At 40.2% G+C, this 20338-nt stretch overlaps 2 protein-coding genes across 3 annotated transcripts in view; one reads left to right on the plus strand and one right to left on the minus strand.

Moving 5' to 3' along the window:
• ZDHHC6 (zDHHC palmitoyltransferase 6) overlaps positions 1–20338 on the minus strand; it is a gene marked incomplete at both ends in the record, with an annotated part of 54883 nt that overhangs the window by 25597 nt on the left and 8948 nt on the right. The window contains one exon of one of the 2 annotated variants that reach the window (XM_082002130.1): positions 18679–18782. The exons of the other annotated variant lie outside the window; for it this stretch is intronic. Within the exon in view, the coding sequence (XP_081858256.1) occupies positions 18679–18782 (104 nt within the window). Of the gene's footprint in view, positions 1–18678; positions 18783–20338 lie in introns of those variants that run through there. 2 annotated transcript variants of the gene reach the window in all.
• Positions 1967–14048, plus strand: ACSL5 (acyl-CoA synthetase long chain family member 5; the record flags this gene model as incomplete). Its single annotated transcript, XM_082001922.1, has 20 exons — positions 1967–2122; positions 2675–2783; positions 3453–3517; positions 3594–3695; positions 4024–4123; positions 5348–5526; positions 6211–6243; positions 6463–6514; positions 7071–7144; positions 7589–7666; positions 8656–8790; positions 9273–9407; positions 9482–9577; positions 10111–10183; positions 11047–11135; positions 11216–11332; positions 11798–11941; positions 12929–13030; positions 13403–13474; positions 13908–14048. 20 exons carry the CDS (start codon positions 1967–1969, stop codon positions 14046–14048), a joined length of 2052 nt encoding a protein of 683 aa, XP_081858048.1.

The raw sequence follows: 20338 nt of genomic DNA on the forward strand, positions 1-20338 counted from the left end.
CCATGTTATACAAAAGTGACTTGTGCATGTTAACAAAAGAGGAAGTGGCTGGCTTGTACCATAAACCAGATACTGCTTAATCACCTACAGAAAGCTGTTTACTAACTGCTCCAGTAAGGGGTTACAAGGCCGAATCTATAAATGTATAAATCATCATGAGCAGCTGATTGCCAAATTCACTTTAATAATCTTCAGTCTTACAAACAGAGCAGTGCTAGAACATAAACTGTTAAGTGGCTTTGCTCTGAACGTAAACTTGATCAGCGAACCTGGGTTTAGGGCATTTTTTTCTCCAGGCTCAGTTGATAAAGGCCCAAAGGAAAGGTGTCAAGATGGATGATATCCTGTGCTGCAGAAAGAGCAGGTTTGTGCTTCCTATGTTTGATATGCCCAGTGACTGGAACGGTGGGTCAGTGCAGAATGCCAAGAGCAGTTCCTGCCTTTCTTGCTGTAGCACAATTTTTTTGGACTCTCAATACATGTAACTGAGGCTTAGAGTAGAAAAGAGGTCTAAGGAGTTGGTACTTTTCAGATATGTAGGTGGTATGCTCTTGGCAGCTTGGACTTGATGACAAGCCTCTGAGCCTTATCCAGACGCTGAACGGACAAAGCATGCCTTCTTTCCTTCTTTCACCAGAGAATACATTTGGATGGCTGATTAACACAGCCACTGGAAACTGAAAACTACAAAACCATGAATCAGATACCGGTGATCTAACTCTGGTCAGTCTGGGCTCAGAGACCCAAATTCTGACTTAGGGGCCTGGCTGAATTTACTAACTCTTTGGAAAATACCTTCAACATTCTTGGAATTATAAGGGTTAAGTTAGAGGGTAACTGGAACCCATTGCTCCAGAATGCCTGTTATTCTTCTTGTACAGGGATTTAGTTATTGCTAGCTGACAAACTATTTACTGACCAGGTTCCCTTGATTTTGTATGAAGGAATTTGAAAGGGTGTGGTTATTCATCTTGCAAAGTGTGATCTGTCATGTCCTGCATAGCTATTTAAATACTAGCAAAGTTAAGTTGGTGAGATCTGAGTTGATTCAGACAAAAAGCAGTCACCTGTGCTAGATTTTCTTTTTCCTTGGCCATTCCATCTTAAACATACCAGAACATTTTAGAGATTGAAGTACTTGTTTCTAAGGGGGGGAGGCTGAGGTAGATGTGTGTGTCTCATAAGAAATCCTACATCCTGTTTTTGTTTCCCTGCCCTTGAAGGAAGAGACTCTGGAGGATGCAAGCAGCAGAACTGCTTCTCTATTTCCCAGCTAGGCTTCCATTGCACACATTGACTTCCAGGTCACGACTTTCTAGTGGAAAGTAACTTTCACAGTTTTGATTTTTGCAGTATCTCATGCTGAACACTTTCACTATCTGAAATACTTGTCCAGCATAAACCCTGCTCTCCAGCAAGAGCAGCTGATTATAAAGATACTGCTTGTCCTGCAGATTTATATATGTAGATGTAACAAACCTGTAATTTGGCAATTATTTACCCCTACTATTTTAGCAATACCCTCTCCTTTGTACAGCTATAATATAGAGGAGTCTTCTTCCACTTCTCACATCACTGAACTGTAGGCATTTTTTGGTTATACTTAACCTGGGAAATTATATACTGGTTTTCCCCAGGCAGATTTTTACTCTTGAATAGAAAGAATTGACATTTGTTCCTTGCCTGACTTCATCGGACTTCAGCTTTTTGTGGAAGTGGATGCAGCATGGATTAAGATTTATGGGGACAGGTGACTTGAGATCTCTTAAGAGGTTTAAAGCATTGCATAAGCATGCTTCATTATTGTACCAGGACTCTTTAGGGGCAAATTGCTGAAATGATTTGTACTATTGCTTAACAAACTACTTAAGTAACCGTGGCTCATAGGTAGTGAGTGCTTCTAACTCATGTTTACTAAACCTCCTGTTTGTTTCAGGTTCAACTCTGGCTCCACTGATCCAGCACAATGATCTGGATACTTCAAGTCTTGTTCTCACCGCTGCCAACACCAGCATTGATTAGTCTTATTGCATTTGGAGCTGGCATCTTCCTGTGGGTGATAAGCAGGCCAAAACCTGTTTTGCCTCCTGTTGATTTGAACAAGCAGTCAATAGGAATTGAGGTAATACTTACTCTGGTTGTGGGCATGGGCTATTTTTGAGCTTAATCTGAATACCAATCCATTCTGACTCTGAGTATCTGTGGAAACTCTCCTGATATACACAGCCTTCTTTCCCAGGTGTACAAGTCAACAGTATGGTGGGGAGAAGGGAAGTCTTAAGACACTAAGAGTAAGAAACAGCAGCTCTTGCTGCAGGGTTAGGTGGGCTTTTTACCATACGGCCTTGGCTTTTTTCTGTCTGAACATTTCTTTAAATGCTTTGCATCAGCTTTGAGGTTGGTGCTAGACTTCATGTAACCAGGCAAGTGGTAGCACTTGATCTTAGGCAAGATCTCCCTAATAACCTGTAACTGAATATTAAGCTAGGCCATCTAGAAAATTCCCCTGCATATGACTGGTGACTGACTAGATCAAAATCAAGAAGGAAAATGAGACTTCCATAACAATGCAGTGCTATTGAAATGCTTTAAAGGGGATTGCTGGGAGAATGACTGAGGAACAAATGACGTTGCATCTGTCCTGCACTGTTTCATAACTATGTTCTGTTCCTAGGGAGGAGCCAGAAGAGGTGCACTTTTGACAGATAATAACCTGCTGTCTTACTACTTTGAAGATGGTAAAACCCTGTATGAAGTTTTCCAGAGAGGACTGCATGTTTCTGGTAAGCTTTGCATCTGCTATTTAGTACTTGCATATCAAGTAAATAAAATTATTCCAAGCTCTTTTGCCTTGCCTCTTGTCTGTACTAATAATTCAGGCTAGCAAAAGCTTTTCTAGGCTTCTGTTGGGTAGAGTGGCAAGTGACCATATTTTATCCCCCCCACCCTGACGAAGACTACACATAAGTAGTCTTAGTTGGCAGACTGGGCAGGAACAAGCATCAGAGGCTTAAGAAGGTAGAGTTCAGTGAAGGGTTAGCAGATACTGAGCATCAGAAGGAGTTGGGGGAGAACACCTCTGCTTTGTCTTATGATGTGGGTTTTAGTGTAAAATTACTGCCTGTTTACCACAGGTTGGAATTTGTGCACGTGACTTCAGGGGTCCCACGCATAGAAATACATGATAGCTTGCAAGCTATTTCAGTCTCATGTGGGTTGTGAAATCAGAAAGTATCACCAGATCTTGGAAGTATTGCTTGTAAGGATAAAGCCAAAAGTCTTACAAACTTGGTTTGGGCAGAGTGCTTAGCTATAGACACTGTGCACTTCCATGCTCCATGCAGTTAGCTGGATGTCTGACTGAAAGTATTGCTCATGTAAAGTGTTGCACTGAAGTGCCATGCAACTTCAGTACTGAGCTTTACGATTGCTTTTCTGAACTCTTCCATTAGAAAATGGCAGCTGTTTAGGCTACAGAAAACCCAACCAACCTTACCAGTGGCTGACGTATAAACAGGTGAGTATTGTACATGACATTATTTAATTTGGGATACTGCTTTGTAACACTAAAGTGGGGGAAAACTATTTTACAGGTTTTGGACAGAGCTCAATACCTGGGATCAGGGCTTCTGCAAAAAGGATGCAAACCATCATCAAACCAGTTTATTGGCATTTTTGCTCAGAATAGGCCAGAGGTAAGGAAGAAACTGAATATTCTTTTCCAGAATATTCTGACACCCTGGGGAAAGGAGGGTCTGTACTTAAATAGCTTGAGGCCACGTGAGGAACCATCACAACTGACTTTTCCCTTCCAGGTTCCTTTATTAGTGACTGAGCACACACAATGCCAGGCGTGTAGTACAGTGATCTTGAACCCTAACTATTCTAAGAATCCCATGAACATGCTCCTTACGCAACCCCCACTACTAATGTGCATAGGCTAGTCAAGCTGTATGAAACCTGTAGGTAATCCTGTCTTGTGAGCTGCTAGTTTTCCTTAGCTGTACTGTTTTCTCTCTTCAGTGGATCATTTCAGAGTATGCCTGCTACACTTACTCAATGGTTGCTGTTCCCCTCTACGACACTCTGGGGCCAGAGGCCATTATATATATTGTTAACAAAGGTAAATAATGACTTCCAGTATTTCATAACGATTCCTCTAAGAAGCTTTGTTTTGAGAAGGCTGACGTTCAAGGGAATTTGCAAAAATCAGAGTAGCTTTAACCTTACTGCTGTTACACTTTTATAGACACTTAATTTCTGTAAATGAAGCTGCTTTGCAAGGGGACATGGTTCAATGCCTAGAAAAAGCCAGTGGGCTTCCTATGTCTCCTAGCATCTCAAGTGCAAGTCCACTGAAGACCTGCTAGATCCTGTGGACCATCCTGCAATAAGAGTGCTCAACTATTTGCCATTTGAGGTTTTGCAATCTTGAACTCCTGCACTGCCAAATAATCAGACAATGCAGACAGGCTTGCATGCAAATTAAGACTCAACGTGTGTCTCCCGATTTAAAGTTGTAGGATGTAAAGAGTGGAGGATAGAGGGGTAAAGATAGACTAAATAGATTTAGGCATATCTAGTTAGGGCCTGTTCTACACAAGCAACAACTAGCATGCCATCATGGAAGAAACTGGTGAGAAAGCTTGAATAAATCTTCAAACTTTCTTCCCCCAGCCTTAGGGGAGATGCAGGGGTAAAAAATATCCACTGCTGTCACAATGACCTGGGACCCAACCCATAAACAGGATTTGCCAAGCAAATCCCTTCAACAGTTATGCTGGTGAACCTTGCAAACAAGTCTTGCCTTGGGACTATACAGCTGTGACTTACTAGGCTAATGGGGGACCAGCATGTTCAGGCAAATCCAATTCCTCTGCTGACTTAATGGGAAATGCTTTTATAATTGCATAAAACCCTCCTGCACATGCAGGGGAGCTGAGGCATTAACTCAGAATTTTTATCTACCGCTTTCAAACAGGCCTAAATTTCCTTATATTTAAGGAAGATGGCTAAACCTAAACAACCAGTGGGGACAATTCTGAGCTCTTATGGCAATACCAAAAGTTTAAATGCCTATCTTGACCATGACTGAAGATATTTGTTGTCAGTTCATCAGCATTTGCCCTCTCTTTGTAAAGCTATAGTCTTAAGTTTGCCCCATCAGTTGGCCATTATAGGAGGAACATTCTTAGCACTGTAAGCCAGCCACTGAATCCATATGAACAAATGCAAATGGCCTTGGAACAAACCAATGCTATGTTCTAAAAGTCTGTGCTAGTGAGCTATTGCTCACTAGCCTCATGTCTTCTAAATAGACTTCTGAAATGTAATTTCTTTTCTGTAGCTGACATAAGCATTGTGATCTGTGACAAACCTGAGAAGGTGCAGATCTTGCTTGAGAACTGTGAGCAAGAAAAGACCCCATGTCTGAAGACTATCATTCTCATGGATCTCTTTGATAAAGAGCTCAAGGACAGAGGAGCTAAAGTGGGAGTTGAAATTCTAGCACTGCAGGAGGTTGAGGTAGGTGACTAAAGGCTTCTGCTTGATCTTGCAGAGGAATATGTTGTCAGCTAGACATCTGGAACTTCTCTATCAACAATGACACTCTAATGTAAGCATTATCCAGTTGTCACACCTATACCTGAGATCTTGATGAGCAGTCACTTTGAAACTTGATATATTTAGCCAAATGGACTTGCAGAGTTCAAATCATTGGCTAAAGTTGTGTCCATCTGTTGTGGACAGTCAGTATGCATCAAACTGAAGACTTCCTTAGCTTAATTCATGGTGCAGTTGTAACAGGATTTATCAGGCTTCTAAGCTGCCAGTTGAGTCTAATTGAAACTGGAAGTGCAAATTACTGACTGCTTTGACATCCCAATACTAGGCTTAATCTTCCAGATATGATGCATAAATGTGAAGTATAAGAGATGTAGCCCACGTCAAATAAAATGAAATATCTCCACTCAGGAATTCCAAATTCCTTAAGTAGTTCTGATCACTTTCTACATACTCAAATCACTTCTACAACCCCAGGAGTCAGTGTGTATTTAATTCAGGAAGACCAGTGTTTGTCTCTGAGACACAGTATCAAGAGGCAAAGTAAAACCAAGTATTATATTTGAAGTGTAATTACCTATTCATCTATTGTAGTTGCACACCTTTCTGTTGCAATTGTTAAGCTGCATTTTCTCTTTAACACAGGAGCTGGGAAGAAACAACATCAGAGAGCCAGTCGTAAGTACCTCTGTGGAACAGTTATAAACTTGCAAAAATAGTTGCTGAAAAGACCTCTTGCTGTGCTGCTAGCAGAGAAGGCTGGCAGGTTTGGGGTTGTTTTTTGTATCTTGTTTCCAAACAGAATTCTTGATTCATCCTACTTTAGGAAGTGTATGTAAATACTGATAAGCAACATAATCCTTACTCTGTTCACCTTATGTAGCTTTTTCCCTCTAGCCTCCTAAGCCTGAAGATCTTTGCATTGTGTGTTTTACTAGTGGAACCACAGGTAAGAGAATATTTAGTGATGCTTCCCCACTAAAACAATCTCCCTGTGATGAAAAAAAAATTACTTTCCAACACAAAAAAGGAAATGCTAACAACATAGAAGTAAAATAGTAGATTAGAACAGCATCAAGCCACTACTGCAGTTTTACTTGGCACATTGTCACTACAAGTCAAGTACACTAAGACAAAGCTTCTTAGAGCTGGGGGGAAGAATAGCCAAATTCATGTTGTTTTACCCTACGAATAATACAGTCTTAATGTTAAAGAAATGGTTGCTTAACTGTGTCTGTATTCTGATCCACAGGGGCTAGCGAAACATCTTGTTTCAGCATTCTCTATGCTACTCCTAATTACTCTGCTGTTTCAGTAGACATTTCCTTTATGTAATATCCATAGCTGAAAGTGCTCAAGACGAGGCATATTTGTGATCTCTTAAGACAATGCATGCTATGACCAAGTCTAATACCAGGATAGTTCAAACTGAGCGAAACAAGACATGGGAAACTGACAGCAGAAGCAGTCAGAGCCACATCTGACTCTGCTCGATCTCTCCAAAGGTAACCCTAAAGGAGCCATGCTGACACATCAAAATGTTGTTGCAAATGCTGCTGCCTTCCTTAGAAGCACAGAGGTAAGCTACTGCTAATGGTGATCTCTAGGCCATGCCACTCAGTCGTGAAACTAATGTGGGCATTTTCTGCAAACCATTCACTCCCAGCAAACTCATGCTTTCCTAAGTGCCCATATTTTAATGGGACAACCAAGAAACTTGGTTTAACCCTGAACAAGAACTTCCACACAGAAGTTAGTCTAGAATGAGTCAGTCCTAAATGCCAAGAATACTAAACTACCCTATTTCAAGTCTTGCCAAAACATAAAACTCATCTTGATCTAATGCGGCTGAGTTACAGCTGCAAATTTTGAAGAGGTGATGGATAAGCCAGAGTTGCTTCAGTCATTTTAAGTGTCTATTTCAAAGTACTCAAACTGATCCAAACTTTATTCTCTTTCTACTTAAGAGTAACTCAAGCAGGCATAGGGAGTGCTAACCTGCTTCTATGTCCTTCCCCTCTAGAACATAGTTGAGTGTTCAAGTTCAGATATCACCATGTCCTACCTTCCGTTGGCTCACATGTTTGAGAGAGTTGTACAGGTAAGTAGACTCTGTGCATGCTGCTAAGCTTCTGTAGAAGACCTTGGATGTATGAACTAGTTCAGACAGTAACACTTGTTAGAAGCCTAATATGTTAGAATACCTAAATGGTTAAGACCACCTACCTAAAATAAAACCCTGAACTGACTAAATAATGCCTAGTAACTGCTCCAAGATATGGCTGTTGTCTTCATTAAATGCAGCTTTGTTCTTCAGCCTCACTAAGTCTGTGATTTACTAAAGAAATCAGCAGGGGTGATTAACAGCATCAAGACCTTAGTCAAGCATAGTGAAAGCAGTTTAAGTACTCGAAGGTAAACAGTGGTATGTTCTTCTCTGTTTACTCTGCTGGGCTGTGTCATCCTGCCTATCTGTTTCCTAAGCTGAAGTTCTAGTCTTCCAATTAATGCACTTCCTCCAGCATGTTGTATAAGTAATGCTTCCTACAAGGAACACTAGCATCTTTGGCAGGATCTAACTTTTCTACATGTGGAAACATGTAGAAAAGTTCTACATCTACTTTTCTGTTCTGGAGACCATATGATGGTCTCCAGAACAGTATCTTAACCTGGATTCCTCACCCACTATTTAAAGCAGAATGTGTCTTGTTCTATTCCTTGTCAAGCTGTTAAAATCTGTTGCCTTGTATTTAAGTTTCTAGGTATCTCAGAAGATATCAAAATAGAACAGCTATTACAAATGTGGTGAAGGTCATATTAATTGTATTAAACCATAACATGAAACTTTGTTTTGTGGTGCTTGTGGACTACAAATCAAAGTTGTATGTCAGAACTTAATCTATGCATCTGAGCTTCTATAAATCAAATTATAGTAAAAGGTATGATAGCCTTCTGTATTTCCTCAAAACCTATTCATACAAGAACTTTCCTACCACCGGGCACTGGAAATCATGCTGCTTTCCATAGAGAAATAATGGCTAATGAAGCTAGGAATTATCCTTGACTAAACATAGTTTGGTCAATTTTTAGACTGTGGTCTACAGCTGTGGAGCAAAAGTAGGCTTCTTCCAAGGAGACATCAAGCTGCTAACAGATGACATGAAAACCTTGAAGCCAACGCTATTTCCAGTTGTACCAAGACTGCTCAATAGAATATATGACAAGGTATGTGAACAATTTTAGTTAAATTATCTTAGTGCGCATATATGTAAGCAAGCATACAAGTTTAAATTCATGTTGAACACATCATAACATCACCACTAGTTAACTACTCCTTAGCATGAAGAATTCTTTAAAATTCTTTCTGAGGAGATGGAAAGAGTCCTGGGAACTGGAGTATAAGAACAGCGTATCCAGTCACGACTGGGCTAAGACTGTTGCTGTTCAGAGACAGAAAGTTTGTTTACTTTTGGAATGCAAATGAAGCAAGTGCACAGCTAGAAGGATCCCTATCCCTCAAAGCTATGGCTGAAGTATGTCAACACTAACACAAATTAGTATTGCCCTTTGGTTCATCTCCTAGACCATGGCCATAGTGAAGACAGACCGTAGAACATCAAAGTAAGATATGGTGCCTCATAACAAAACAAGAACTGGAGGTACAGATGTGAGTTAAACCCAAGAGTCACAGATAATTTTCCTTACAGATACAAAGTGGTGCAAAGAGCCCAGTGAAACGTTGCCTGTTAAACCTTGCTGTGACTATGAAGACGGCTGAAATAAAACAGGGCATATTTCGAAATGACAGCATTTGGGATCAACTAATCTTCAAAAAGGTTCAGGTAAGTTATTCCAAGTGTAAGTAACCTGAACAATGTAGTATTGGAGGATCTGATGGCTTCTATTGCACTTGTAGGAAACCATGGGTGGAAGAGTGCGTATAATGGTAACAGGCGCAGCCCCTATATCTCCCTCTGTCCTGACATTTCTTAGAGCAGCATTAGGCTGTCAGGTAAGCTGAGGTTTTTTTCTTAAAGTAAGACCTGTTTGATTATGCCCAAATAAATGACCAGTGATACAGCTGTGGTCCAGCCCAGTTTGTTCCTGGGGAGATTGCTGTCAGTCTTCAGTATTTACAAGCTGCTTGATCCGAGTTAACTGTAATGGGAACAAAATTCTGCAGGCCTGGCTTCAAACTACACTACCAAAAAAATATAGTGTAGGGTCTGGGAAAAGGAATAGAGCAGCAGAAACAGGAACATGCAGCACCCAAAGGTAGTTGCCTCTGGGCTTTATGGTTTATCCTGACTGTCAATGAGCTCCCAATGTTAGTACATTTGAGAACAGAGTTCAGAGAATGAGGTGACCAAAGCAAAGTTTGGATAGATGAACATCTGGTTACACCAATAAGACCAAGAAGTCTTAAAAGGCTAAGATTGTCTTATCTTCTTTCCTAAGACGACTTGTGCATGGTCATAGTTGAAACTGAGCTCTTTCACACTAACAACTTCATGTTCAAAAGGATATTCATCCTTTCTCCCACAGATCTTTGAAGCTTATGGCCAGACTGAATGCTCAGCTGGATGTACCTTCTCAATGCCTGGAGACTGGACAACAGGTATGGTAGCTGAGATTTGGAAACTCTCCCACAGCTGTCAACAAAGTGGCACACAAGCTTAGGTGCTCTACTGCTTTTAGTTCAATTAAAGTTAAATTCTGGGTACTTAACCTCAAAGTCATTCTTGGAAGCAATAGTCTCCTGTATGCTTAATAGGTACCAAAATTCTTAACTCAAGCAGGTGAGGGTCTCTTGTGTAAAGTGACATAAGTCAGCTTAGACCTTGTCCCAGTGTACAGGAAAGGAGTGTCTGTACAGAGTTGAGCAAACTGGACAAGGACTTCCCAAATGGCTTTAAGAAACTAGCTTTAGATCCCAAATAACTTGTTTTATTCAAAGAATTATGACTAAAATATCAGACATGATACTTGACTATTTTCCTTGAAGATTTAGCTTTCATCTTAACAAGAATGTTTTTAATATTGGCTATTCTAAGTTCACCATCTTTGAGAACATAATAACTGCAGAGCATAATGAGGATGAAATGCAAATGAATACCAGGGTCTATGAGGGAATTCTGTGGAGGCAAGTATGTTACATGGTTGGTGTGGTAGACTACACTAATAAATGGCTCTAAGCATTGAGGGTTAGCTAATACTTCTGCATTAACTCTATGAAAATGGCATTACAATAACTTTCTTGAACGTTTGCTGTCAGACTCCTTTAAACAGTACTGGTTCTTGCTAAAGCAGTGAACAAATAGCCATTAAGTATCTACTATGCCTGAAGTCTTTCATACGTAGGGGGCACCTGAGTTCTCCCATCTTGCTTCAAGACCTAGTCTTTCTAGCTTTAGATCAAACAGGACCAACTGCTAGCAGAATCCCCAAAACATAACTGTCCTTGTTGTTTTTCTCTCTTAGGCCATGTTGGAGCCCCTCTGGCTTGTAATATCATAAAACTAGATGATGTGGAAGAAATGAACTACTTCTCTTCTAACAATGAAGGCGAGGTAGGTACCGTCTCCTCTGTGTGTTAGGAAATGCTGAAATGTAAGACTTGGTGACTAACAATGTTCTGTGCTTGCTATAGGTCTGCATTAAAGGACCAAATGTGTTCAAGGGTTATCTGAAAGACCCTGAGAAGACAGCAGAAGCAATTGATAACGATGGATGGCTCCACACTGGAGACATAGGGAAATGGTTGCCAGTGAGTAATTGCTTAATACAAACCATCCGTTGGATGTTAATTCCTGGGTAGCTTACAGTAATTTGAAAAGCTGGAGAAGTGAGTTCTAGAATAAAAGCCTTAACATGGTATTTTGTTATCATTCACCAAGTAACTCCAGGCAAAGCTCCAAAGACCCATTAGGTTACAAGATCTCAAATAACACTTGCTAGGCCAGTAGTTAAGACTATGCCACTTCCACAGTGAAGAACGTGTCTTGGTTTCTGTCAGAAGAGAATAAAGCAGCTACTTTAATCTAATCTTTGTCTAATCATGTCCTGAGCTAACTGGAGAAATTAGACGAAGTGCCCCTTCTCTCTCTAGAGAGCGAAGACCAGTTCTAGACTAGCATGTGCCTTTCATACAACAAAACCAAACCTATTACCTTCTACTTCTTATAGAAGCAAGACAGACTTGAAACTAATGGCCTCTACCTTTAACTTGTAGAATGGAACACTGAAGATCATTGATAGAAAGAAGAATATATTTAAACTTGCACAAGGAGAATACATTGCTCCAGAGAAGATAGAAAATGTCTATATCAGAAGTGGTCCTGTAGCCCAGGTCTTTGTGCATGGGGAAAGCCTGAAGGTAAGTGATGTTAGGAGTGAGCATCCTACAAGATTCCTCTGACAATGAGTTCTGGAAGACCAGGGTACAAATGTATGCATTTACAAGAGTCCTTGAAGAAGATCTGTTCCAGAGAGTGCCAGGTTTACAGGAATATCCTTTCAGACCTGTAGCCTTCCCAATTGACACCAAAGAAAAGGAGATCTTGGCATTAAGTTGCAAGCTGGGTAAAGGTTAATCACATACTTGTATGGGAATAGTATGCCAGGTCAGCTTTGTACAGTTTAGAATCATAGAATAGTGTGGGTTGGAAAGGACCTTTAAAGGCCATCTAGTCTAACCCCCCTGCAATGAGAAGGGACATCTTCAACTAGATCAGGTTGCTCAGAGCCCCTAACCTGACCTTGAAGGTTTCCAGGGATGGGGTACCTGCCACCCCTCTGGGCAACCTGTGCCAGGGTTTCACCCCCCTCATTGTGAAAAATTTCCTCCTCGCATCTAGTCAAAATCTGCTCTCTTAGTTTAAAACCATTACCCCTTGTCCTATGACTACAGGCTCTGCTAAAGAGTCTGTCCCCATCTTTCTTATGGGCCCTCTTTAAGTCCTGGAAGGCTGCAGTAAGGTCTCCCCAGAGCCTTCTCTTCTCCAGGCTGAACAACCCCAACTCTCTTGGTCTTTCTTCATAGCTGGGGTGTTTTTCCACTCCTTTGCCACAGAGGCGTCACCTATACTAGCAGAGGCCAGTCTTCAATCTGTAAACCAGACAAAAGTAATTGCTTGAGCATTCAGCGCACACAATAAACTGTGTTAGTGCTTCAATTATTGCTGTCAGAACTCAGATAAGTTATTTGAAAGTCCTTGTAGCTATCTTCCAAACTCTGGAAATGAATGGGGCTGTAGATGTGGCTTGTTATAGACACTGTCCACAATCAAGTTCACACAGACAATCAAAGTAATTTCAGATGCCTTATTTTGGTTTCAACATGACTACTTCCACTTGTCTTCAGTCTTTTCTAATAGGTATAGTGGTTCCTGATCCTGAGACACTTCCAGAATTTGCAGCAAAACTGGGAATAAAAGGTTCCTATGAAGATGTCTGCAAAAATCCAGTGAGTGGCTTTATGGTTTTGGTGGGTTATAGATAGAATTTAATTCTGAGTGAGTCCAATCTTGCATTGCTTTGACTTCATTCTACCCACCTCTTTTGTAAATTAAGCTGGCTTAATGCTGGGTGACTCATACAAGAAGCCTTACAGTAAAAACTGGAACTAAGTGTCTCTTGATGTTTTAAAGGCTATCACTGCTTATTTTCAAATGAGAAGATAGATATGATCTTGTAGTGGCCTTAATATGAGAAACCTTGAATGTTGAAAAATGTACATGTATTCTTGCCAACCTCAGTTTTCACTGACTGGGCAATGGGTATGGTCTTGAGTTGCAATTACAAAATGGCAGCTCTGCTCCTGCTCTGTTTCTTCTAGGCAGTGAAGAAAGCTATTTTAGAAGATATGGTCAGACTGGGGAAAGAGGCTGGCCTTAAATCCTTTGAACAAGTGAGTATGTCCAAACCCTGCTTGTCACAAGCACCTGTATTGCTAATGCAGAGGCTGGGAAGTCTTTGTTCCTTTTGACTGTACCAGGATGGGACCCAAGACAGCTGCCCTGCACAACTGATTGAAGTAGGCTGTGAAACTGACTGGCTGCCTGTCTCTTGACCAAGAGACAGGTGGCTGTACAGAGCAACAGTAGCAATTGCCAAGAGATGGAGTAGAGGTTCACCATAGGCTGCAGGAGCTGTACTGTAGTTCCAGCCTATCCTCCTGCTGTGTCAGCCAATAGGAGTTTGACTTTATCAAAAGACAGTTTAGTTACTGGAGCTCCTGAGATGAAGTGAATTCTTGCACGGAGCTCAAGGAAGCTTAGAAGAACTGTTGTTTGTTCTCTAAGTAATTATGTGTCACATGCCAAACTATTTTCTTTTAATAGGTTAAAGACCTGTACATCCACACAGAGATGTTCTCTGTAGAAAATGGACTCTTGACACCAACACTGAAGGCAAAGCGAGCAGAGCTTGTTAAACTCTTCCAGAAGCAGATTGAGGCCCTCTATTCAAGTATGCAGGAATAAGTGGCTAACTGCAATTAAACTGCATGGAGTACCCAAACATATCTGTGACATTACATGACCTATGGAGAACACACATGAGTGTATCAGAGCAAGAACTTAAATATATTGCTTCTGGTATCCTGGGAAAAATGACTTTCAGATGAAGATGGCTGTAGTGTAACTGACAACTGGCAGTGTTCACATCTTGCAGGACTAAGCATCAGCTGCCTAGGCAAACCCAGAACTTCCATCTTCCTTGGACTGTGAATAAAGCACAAAAACACTCAAGAGCCTCAGCCTTTACAAGGCCGCTGTATGCACTTCTGTCAAACACAAATCCTCTTCTCCTGCTCCAACTATGTACTCCATTGCCACCTTTTGTGGACTGATCTGCAATCAGACTGAATTCTTTCATGCAGTTACATGTTGGGGTGGGGGGGAGGGAGTTCGAAAATGAAGTGTAGGAAAATAACACTTCAGTTTCTACTCAGGATGCTATAACCTGTCTCAATTCAAGCTGTCACAATATGAATTGGAGCTTAACATCTGGTCAGCAACTACAGAAGTGAATTTTCTGTTCCTAGCCCTGGAGCACAAACTGTAGATTTGTTTTTAATGAAAATGAGTCTAAAGCAGATGTAGTTTATACTCTAGTAGGGGAGGCACTGGATCAGTTTTTGCACATGTTCTCAAATGCAATGGCAGTTATAAAGCCTTTACACTTATGAATTTGAGCCTGGTAAGTGGAAAACTTTAGCTGTCATTCCTAAGGATGCAATAAATTGTAACTGCACAGTCAAACCAATGCCTGTGTGAGTGACTTGGTGAGTGGTCTCTTGGGTGCCATATGAACTGCTTCCACAGTGTTAATCTACAGTGAAAAACAGGAGCGCTTTAGGCATGCTTGCATTGAAATGATAACAAATTTATTTCAACATACTGAGAACTAGAGAAAGCTACCTACAGCAGGCTTGAAGCACTGCACTACCCAGTGAACAAAGATCTGAGGTAAGGATGGTTATAGATGCAATGCAGGTCAGATTGCTGCAACTTTTTTTTCCCCATGATACAGGGATTGCAGCTAAAAATAACAGCCAGTCTTCTCTACTTTCTTTAAAAAGCTTTCATCTAGTAGCTATCCGTTATGAATTGATCCCTTTTGGCTGCAGCATAGATGTGCATACATGCCGAATAACAAGCGCTACCATGACTAATAATGATCTATTAGATATGAATACTTTATACTTATGAATACTTTTTACTCTCACATGTACTGCACCAGGAATTAGATTGTCTGATTCAGGCTATTCAAATCATGTAAGACTTGCATACTAAAATACAATTTGTTAACTGTATTTTCTTTCCATCTTTATGGAACAACATCTCTGTCTGCAACTTAATTACTCGTTAGTTTCTTTTGGTCCTTATCCTGAGAAGAATTGTTCAGAGGGAAATCTTGACTCTTAATTCATCATTAGCCTTTAATGAGGTCCTTATTTCAATCAATGAGCCCAAGACAGATCTAGAATCATCCTCTGCCATAGCTAGGAAACTGAATTGTAAAACCTAAACAACATGCAGCTCCCTGGCTTCCTAGTGTGAGAAGTTCTCTTTTCTCCCACTAGTCACTACTTTGCATTTAAAAAACTAACTATGTGGGAGATAAATACTTAAACTCCAGCATGAGCATGTATTTACTTAAGAGTTAAGAGATCTGGACTAAAATCAGAAGCCTCTTGGTTAAGACTATTGCAGAGGAGAGAACTCTTTCATCATTGATTTCTTTTACTATTGGTAAACACCTCAAAGTTACCAGGCATGAGAATACCAAAGCTAGTCTTTTGCAGAGCCTGTTGTATATGGTAATCTAGACCCTTCTTCATTAACAACTGAGACACATGGCATAGTCACTGACTTGACTCTGTGAATAGAAAGGTGAATAGAAAGCAAAATTTTCATTGATTTGGTGGTGGAACAGGCTGCCTGAGATGTCCGTTTAGCATGGCCAGTACTGTTTGCTTTTTATAGCAGGTTCTGGTGCAAAAACTGCCTGAACTAAAGTAAGTGGCTATTTCTTATTAGCCTATTTTATTGTTTTCCTTTAAACAGGAGGGCAGGGTTCCACTTCAGTATGCAGTTACCCTTACTTTCCATCATATGACAGCCTGAGTTAGCCTAGTGTGGCACGGCAAGTCTAAACTTTCTGCTAGATGATGGAAAGGATGCAAAGCTCACAATTTTAAACACAAATAGCAATTCTTCCCTCAGGGAAAAGCAAAAGCCAGTTTAATAGAGCTAACTGCTGTGTGAAAAAGACACTTGCTTTTTGCTTCCCCCAGACCTGGCTTTGCTGGGGATTTAAACCTAGAAGAAAATCAACCTGATGAATTCCCTGAGCACAACACAAAACAGCTATGTCAAATCTATACCTGTTCCTTTCCTTAATAAACAAACAAAGGTCTTCCTCAAGCAAAATGGAGGGACTATGGAATGAAGAAAAAAAAAAAGGTAGAATGGGATGGTAGAAAGGAAGGAAATGAAAATCTCATATTAAAAACAGAGTTCCTTAGAGGTGGTTTGTCTTTAAACTTCATGCTGTGATACAGTTTTCAGCAATGGAAAAACAGCTTGGATTTTTCTTGGCCACAGAATCTCCAGATGACTTTAGGAGGAATACATTTTGTTTTGGCCAATTCTTTGTAGGCAAGCACTGCTCAGTGAAGGTGTTCTAATGGTAAATAGAAACACCAGTTACCTGTGATACAAAAGGAAAGAGGTGGGACTGAAGTTACAGCTACAACAAAACAAGCTGAAAGCTTAAAAAGAAAAGCAGGTAGAGTCTATTTCAGTTTCTAAGTGCCCTTCTGAAGCAGAGCTCGGGAGCATGCAGTAGTTCACAGTGTAGTGATCCTGGTGCACAAAATTCTGCTTAGATGAAAGCTGAAAACCAGCTGAAGATGTTCTTCAACCACTAAAAGAAATCCAGTCCCCTACAAACAGACCACAGCTTATATAAATTTCCCTCCTAAGAGCAATCAACCCACTGTGGTTGATTTGATTCATCAGTTTGTTACACTGTTAATCACTGCCTGCTAATATAGACAGTAGCTATTTAATAATTTCAAAGTCAAGAAAAGAGGTCCTTAACTGCCAGCTTCTGCAGCTGAAAGACAAGCTTATTTTTGTAATCTTGTGTGGTTCTAGACTCCAGACATTGAACAGAAACTACTGGAGTTGAGATTAAGATTATCCCAAGGATTTTGGAGGTTCTCATACCAACTTCCACATTGGCTACAGTCTGCTGAATTATGGCCTTTCAGCCCTTGCTACCAGGGAGAGTGCTAGCAGGGAAAAGAGAAGTTTGATCCACCCCTATACCTCTAATAAAGCCTACTTCTAGAAAGTAAGTGCTTTGATTTCAAGAGGGGCAACACACCTGCTTGCAAACTGCAGAAACTGAACACTAATTCACCATTGCTCATAAACAGCCTAGGATTATGGCTCACCATCAGCATTAACACACAGCAGGCTGGAAGTTACAAAAAAATGGCTTTGTGCTGGAGATAAAGAGTCTGAGTAGGAGCTTACAGGAGTAATGCTGGCTTGTCTGCATGTAGTTATTTCTATATACACTTAATGTTGTTTGAGAAATGATCATCTGCCTGAGATAACTCATGCAGGTGGAGGTAAAACTGGTTAGTTTAAAATAGTAATTTGCAAAACTCTCAATATGTGACATGCAACTAGACTGAGAGAACAAAAACACTTGTTGCATTTAGGATACATTTAGAAAGCCTTCAGAGGGTACAGATTACCCCAATTTGAGGTCTTCCTTCTAGTAATCCATACCTGATGCTAAATAAAAATGCTTTAGGAAAGGCATTAATCACTTAGTAGCAACTAGGCTCTCAAAAATATTCGTTCTTGGCCCTGCTGCTTCCTTTTGCTCTAAGACCAAGAACTCTAGTCTCCAGGTACATGCTCCGATTTCAGAGGAAGCAGATACAGCTGGCTATATTTTTTTTCCCATCAAAACCACAAGACTCTTCTTATAACAAGAGCTGAAGTCTTTCTAACCTTGAAAAATAACTTACAACAGTAAAATCTTTACTTCCCAATCAGTTCATATTCCCATGCCTATAAACAAGTTCTTGTAGGTCTAAGAACAATTAAATCCACAAGTGAATAGAATGTATCATTTATTTGTGGTGGACAATTCACATCATTAAAAGTCACAGGTAACAAATCTTATCTTGAATTTGAATCACAGGTTTATTTTAATAGTTTTCAGGGGCAGCTTCAGAGAAAGTAAAATACAAAAGATAGGCAGCACGCATCACAATCAGATGCAGTTGAGGAAAAAACCTGAAGTATGAACTCTCAGAATGCAATTTAAACAGCAAAAAGAAAAAAAGTCCTGACAGGATGAAAAAGATGCATCTTGAAGGCAATCCACTGAATGGCTTCTTCAATTATTAAAAAAAGTATGCAAACATGGCACAGGCATATCAAACCCTTTCAACTGTGAGGAAGAGAAAACCTTGTCCTAACATATTCATTGCATAAGTCTAAAGTAATATACAGAAAATTTCAAGTAAAGGATTGTGGTCTGAAGTAAAAAATTCCATTTCTTATTTAAAATTTGAGAAGGCTATCTGGTTTTCTTCTCTCCATCCACTGGTTGATCCGTTTCAGAGTCATATGGGCATTTTTCCACACATTTCCTAGGGAACCAGCCTCGTTCTCTTATTCCACCTTAAGATATGAAAAGTTGCATTAACTTGGAACCAAATGTGACCCACTATAGAGGAAAAACACAGGACTGGAAAAGACATCAAGAGGTTACCTAGTTTATTTTCTTCTCCAAGGCAGGACATCTAACTTATTCCTAACATCACTGCCTGGGGACACATGGAGTCTCTCTCATTGCCCAAAATGTTTTCAAGGATCTCCAGAGTTTTACGGTACTCTCCATTCTTTACTATTAGAAAAATCTTTCTTAATAACCTGTCTCAATCTTTCTGTCTATAATTCAAGTTCACAATTCCTCTTTCTACACACCAGGGACATAGGAAGCCACTAACAACCTTCTCTACAATGGAATTTCATACAGCTGATGACTATTTGCACATACCCTGGCTTTCTCCTATTTCCTTTTCCTCCCCAGGTAAGCCACCCCAATTCTTTCAGCTTTCCCTTTTAAAGTCACATTTTCTAGTACTCTTGATTATTCTCATTGTTTTTCTGTCAACCCTTTACAGCTGATCTCCCTCATTCTTGAGATGCAGTAACTGCTTTTACTTGTGGCAGTATTTCAGCTGAGTCTCTGCCAGTGTTGAGTAGGTTGGAAGGATTACTTCATCCATCTGGGAAGCTATATGCTTCTTTCTTTTATGCAAGTGTTGACTCACCTTAATATGATGACTGACTTTTTCCTCAGAAGAACTGCTACTTAATCATTAATTTTTCCATCTTGTTTTAGTGCAGCTTGTTATTCCTGTGTATTTATAGCTATATGTTCCTAACAAATCTCATCCTATTTTTGAAGCCTAGTTCTCCAAAATGCCAATGTTATTTTGAATTCTAATCCAGCCTCTCAGTATATACCAAGCTTCCCACCCAGACCACCTTTCACCTGATTTAAAAAAACCCCAAACATTTGATATAGCACAGATATCTCCAGCTAATCTTCACAACAAGCAACACAATACAAACTATTACCATGCTCATTCAATGACTCATTTAGGTTTGACATTTGAAAGAGTTCATTGGGGTGAGCTGCCCACAAAGGTCTCAGAACTCCCATGAAAGGCATGGACACTTTCAGTCTAGTGAGCCAATCTGCTGGCTGCCTCTCTTTTGCCAACAAGGAACACACATGCACTGAATTCACAATTGTTTGGAAGAGACAACAGAATCCAACGCACCCTCAGTGGGAAGTCTGGTGGGTAAATTGTAGCTGAGTCCTAAGCAGGCAGGCTATAGTAAAAATTGTAAAAACTTCAATGCAGGTGGCTGTGACATGGTCTCTCTGCAGACTAGCAGGAGTCTTTAACTAACTACAGCTATCAAAGATGTTATGTAAATACCTGTCAAAGTTTTTGGAATCAATCCCAAACTAAAGACATAATGTCTCCTTGTTTTTAAGATGTACAAAGAGTAACCCCAGGGCTCATATGTATATGGGGTGTTCAGGTAGGAAATCTGAATGTGTTTAAAAAAGACGATTATTTAAATATATTAAAAAAAAAGAAATCACCATTAACCTCTTCAGAGTCCAGAAGTCTAACTTTTTCTGAGAATATGAAGTG

Source organism: Phaethon aethereus (assembly GCF_964289735.1).
Source record: "Phaethon aethereus genome assembly, chromosome: 7".
NCBI classification, from domain to species: domain Eukaryota; kingdom Metazoa; phylum Chordata; class Aves; order Phaethontiformes; family Phaethontidae; genus Phaethon; species Phaethon aethereus.